The 4,790-nt window shown below is 44.2% G+C and overlaps 1 protein-coding gene across 1 annotated transcript; it reads left to right on the forward strand.

Moving 5' to 3' along the window:
• The first annotated feature begins 223 nt into the window (after nt 1–223).
• On the forward strand, nt 224–4,568 carry LOC147462739 (pentatricopeptide repeat-containing protein At1g74600, chloroplastic-like). Its single transcript, XM_086485228.1, has one exon. It carries the CDS (start codon nt 490–492, stop codon nt 3,526–3,528), a length of 3,039 nt encoding a protein of 1,012 aa, XP_086341354.1. The 5' UTR covers nt 224–489; the 3' UTR covers nt 3,529–4,568.
• The last annotated feature ends 222 nt before the right edge of the window (nt 4,569–4,790 follow it).

The raw sequence follows: 4,790 nt of genomic DNA on the forward strand, positions 1-4,790 counted from the left end.
CTTCTATTCTTCTTGAGCAATACATTATGTCTACACATTGTGTGTGTGTGTGTGTGTGTGAGAGAGAGAGAGAGAGAGAGAGAGAGAGAGAGAGAGAGAGGAAGAAGAAGAAGAAGAGAATTTTAAAGTAGTAAGAAACTATCCCAAGAGACCTTAACGATCTATCCGACTAGGAGAGTTTCACTCAATACCTGTTATTCAAGTCTCAAGACCTGTTAGTCAAGGTTGAAAACTCAGAAGTACAAGTCTTGAAACCCCCCCACCGCCACCACAAAAATAATCCGACGAGTCTTGAACACAAGTTTTGTTCAGAGGAGGGGGAAAAGAAAACGAGAGAGAGAGAGAGAGAGAGAGAAAGATGCACGCATTTTGCGGAGATGGGTTTAGTCTATCAGCCGACATTGAACAGCAAATTGCTGATGAGTTTCGACGCAGAGGAGCTATGGAAGGAGAAGCTCAAAGAGCATTTGCTCAAAAGAAACAGCAGTGATGAAGCTCCAAAGCTCCGGGAATGCTTTGTGGTTTGATGGTTGGTATGGTCATGATGCAGAATTTATAGCCCGTGAAGTCTCCGTGCATGCAAAAAATGCAGATCCCGGTAAAAATAAAGGGAAGGCTCTCTCAATTGTTACAGTTCAGCATCTTGATGACAGTTCTTCATTTGTGGCATCTCTGCGGCAATGTGCCAAACTCAAGAATTTGCCCAGAGGCAGTATGCTATACAATAAAATTCAGGAATTGGGTCTACTTCCCAAGTGTTTGGATGCCGTAGTGCACATGTTTGTAAAGTGTGGTGCCCTTGAAAAGGCGCACGAGTTGCTCAGCATGCACCAGATCAGGAACGTATCATCTTGGACCACACTTATTGATGGATATGCTAGGCAAGGGCAGGGTGAGAAGGCTTTAAATTGCTTTGATGAAATGCAAGGAAATTCCATCTCTCCAGACGCAGTGACCTATGCTTGCATCCTGAAAGCTTGTGGTGCCATTAAAGCAGCAGAAAGGGGGAAAGAAATCCATGATGAGATTGTGAGGCAGGGGTTGCTTGAAACTAATGTTGTGCTTGCAAATTCTCTTATTGATATGTATGCCAGATGTGGCATGCTCAGGAGTGCACACAGTGTGCTTGAAGAGATCCCTTGTCGGGATATTGTCTCATGGAATGTGATGATTGCAGGATATGCCCGCCAAGGTGAAGGTAGACAAGCGCTTGATTGTTTTGAACAAATGCAAGGGGAAGGATTCTTTCCAAATGCAAAAACATTTGCAAGCGTTTTGAAAGCATGTGGTACTTTAAAAGCTTTTGAAAAGGGAGATCAAATTCATGATGAAATTTTAAAACAAGGTTTGCTAACAAATGATATTGTACTGGGCAATGCCCTTGTGGATATGTATGTCAAATGCGGTGCTCTTCCAAAAGCACAAAAGGTGGTTGATGAACTTTCTTTCCACGACACTATTACCTGGAATACGCTTATTGCTGGTTATGTCCAGCAGGATCAAGGTGAGCAAGCACTAAGTTGCTTTAAACAGATGCAGCTTGAGGGGTTCTCTCCAGACACGATGACCTTTACTTGCGTTCTGAAAGCATGTGGTAGCCTTAAAGAAATTGACAAGGGTGAAAAGATTTATGATGAAATTTCAAGACAGCGGTTTCTAAATAATAACATTGTGCTGTGCAATGCTCTCATAGATATGTATGCAAAGTGTGGTAGCCTTATAAAAGCAAGACAGGTGTTGGTATCAATGCCTTTTAGGGATATTGTTTCTTGGAATTCATTAATTGGAGGATACTCCCAGCAGAGTGAATGGAGCCACGCATTAGACTGCTTTAAACAGATGAAGCAAGAGGGGTTTTCTCCAGATGCCGTTACCTTCACTTGCTTGTTGAAAGCTTGTGGTAGTATCAAAGCAATTGATGAGGGTGAACAGATCCATGAAGAGCTTGCCAGGCAAGGGTTGCTGAAAAGCAATGTTGTGCTTGCTACGGCTCTAATTGACATGTATGCCAAGTGTGATGCACTTGAGAAAGCTCAGCAAGTTCTTGAGAAGATTTCTGTTCGGGATGTTGTAGCTTGGAATGTAATTATTTTAGGATATGCCAAGCAGGGTCGAGCTGAACAAACAATAGCATGTTTCGAGCAAATGTATTGCGAAGGTCTCTCTCCAAATGCAGTAACCTTGTCTAGTGTCTTAAAAGCATACGGAATGTTAGGGTGTTTTGATAAGGTGGAACAATTTCACGATGAGATTGGCAGAAGGGGTTGGCTCGGAAATGATTTGGCGCTAAGCACTGCCCTTGTGGATGCCTACGTGAAGTGTGGTGCCCTCACAAAAGCCCAGCACACGCTTGAGGAGCTTCCCTTCCGAAACACAGTCTCTTGGAGTGCATTGATTGCAGGATATGCACAACAAGGGCATGGTGAGCAAGCCCTCCAATGCTTTGCACGAATGAAGCAAGAGGGTTTCTCACCAGATGCAGTGACTTATGCCTGCATCTTAAAAGCCTGTGGCACCATAAAAGCAGCTGACGTGGGAGAACAAATTCACAGTGAAATTGCTAGACATGGGTGGCTTGAAAGTAATAGTATGCTTGGCAATGCTGTTGTGGATATGTATGCAAATTGTGGCGCTCTTTTGAAAGCAGGAGAAATGCTTAAGCAACTCCGCTTTCCAAGTGTTGTTTCTTGGAATACACTCATAGCAGGATACGTACAACATGGTGAAACTGAGCAAGCACTGAAATGTTTTGGACAAATGCAGCTAGAAGGCATCAGTCCGAATGAAGTGACCTTTGGTTGCACCTTAAAGGCCTGTGCTGCCATAGGTGCCACGGATAAAGGAGCACAAATTCATGACGTAATCATGAGGCAAGACATGCTGGGGAGTGATTCTTTGCTTGGCACTGCTCTTGTAGACATGTATGCCAAGGGTGGCGCTCTTGTGAAGGCACAACAAGTGCTGGAGGAGCTCCCATGCCGAGATGTTGTTTCTTGGAGTGCATTGGTTGCAGGATATGCCCAATGGGGGCAAGATAAGGAAGTACGGAACTGTTTGGATCGTATGCAGCGTGAGGGTTTCCCCCCAAATTTGGTGACTTTTTCTAGCGTGCTTAATGCATGTAGTCGTTCAGGTCTAGTGGAGGATGGCTACATGTATCTCATGGATATGGTCACAAAATATGGAGTGCAGCCTCATGTAGAGCACTACTCTTGTTTGGTTGACCTTTTAGGGCGTGCAGGCCACCTTGACAGGGCTATTAAGGTGATTCAAATTATGCCATATTTCCATCATTTTGGAGCTTGGTCTGCTCTACTATGTGCATGTCAGAAATGGGGAGATGTGAATGTTGGGAGATGGGCCTTTGAACAGGCAGTGAGAGTGGATAAGAGCAATGCAGCAGCCTACGTTCTTATGGCTAATATTTATTCAGCTGCTGGCATGCAAGAGGATGCAAGCAAGGTCAATGCCATGAGGATGGAAGTAGATCATAGGGTTAGTCACAGCACGTTGTGTCTGCTAAGCTAAGCTGCCTGATAATTTTATTGAGATGAGACTGCGCATTTGTGTCAGAAATCGTAGGCTGCTGCTGCAAAGTTATACGGGCGCATATTTCTGCTGAATTATAGCATACATAAGCAGATTTATTCCCAAACTAGATGACAGCTATTTATTTATTCAACGATTTTCGGCATGAGATCTTTGAGGGTGTGGGCAGCTTTCTCAATGAGAACAGGATCAACTCACTCAGGGCATGAGAGGGGTTGTGCAGATGATCGATGATGTTGAGGATGGTCTTCTTCCAGGTTGGTTATAGCACACAAAGACCGGCCAAAATGGGTGGGAACTTCCACCTGGGTATGATGTTTTCATCTCTATTTGATCTACTACTGTACTTTCTAAGATATGCATTTGGTGACACCCTAGGGTTTTACTATAACCAGATGAGTTCACTCTCTCATCTCAATGGGCTTGGGTAGCTTTTGGCGGGTATTTGCAAGTGGACCACCCCAAGTAGGGCATGGAAGCACTAGCCTCTTGCCCAGCTTTGTGGGGAACCTGCCAATTGGTTTTTGGGCGGGATTGCCAGCAGAACTCTCAGATTCCATTTTATATCCAAGCGCTGCTTTGGCTGAGCACTAGCACCATCACAGCCTCTAGCAGCAGAGGCCCATAAAGAGTGACTATGGCTAGCTCTGATACGATGGTGCAGATCAGCTGCACTGACTGCAAGGGAAAGGTGAAAAAGTCACCTTCACTGGTCCATAGTCTGCTCCTCTCTCCTGTATGGTGGCTTTGCCTGTGGGAGAAAGCCACACCTTTGGCGCTGTCGCTGAGACATCAGCATGCGTAATGGAAGCAGTGTACGCCCGGTCAGCAGCAATAATGTGGAAAAACTGCCTACACTCATAAGTTGCCACCTCAGTGTGCATAAAATTGCAGTCCTGCAGACTTGCAATAGCTCGTCACCACTCCTGCAGTACCTCAACACCGTATGATGTCAGCCTCATCCACCCAGGACAGCATTGCCTATCCTGGAGTATAATGGCATTATGGCATTAGGGGAAGTTTGAGGTCTTTTTTTTTTTTTTTTTTTTTCCGTTCTTTTAGTGAAGAAAAACAGTGCTTGAAGTCAACGAGAGAAGGGCTTCCTTTATGGGATCCTTATTTTTAGAGATTTTTAAAATTGTTAAAATGTTATTTCTTTTTTAGATGATTTTGAGTAAGTGTCAATTTCTCAAGGTGAATGTGATATTTTTACTTCAAGAAAGTAACTTTCAACTGCAATA

This window comes from Adiantum capillus-veneris, chromosome 2 (genome assembly GCF_014529385.1).
Source record: "Adiantum capillus-veneris isolate H3 chromosome 2, ASM1452938v2, whole genome shotgun sequence".
NCBI classification, from domain to species: domain Eukaryota; kingdom Viridiplantae; phylum Streptophyta; class Polypodiopsida; order Polypodiales; family Pteridaceae; genus Adiantum; species Adiantum capillus-veneris.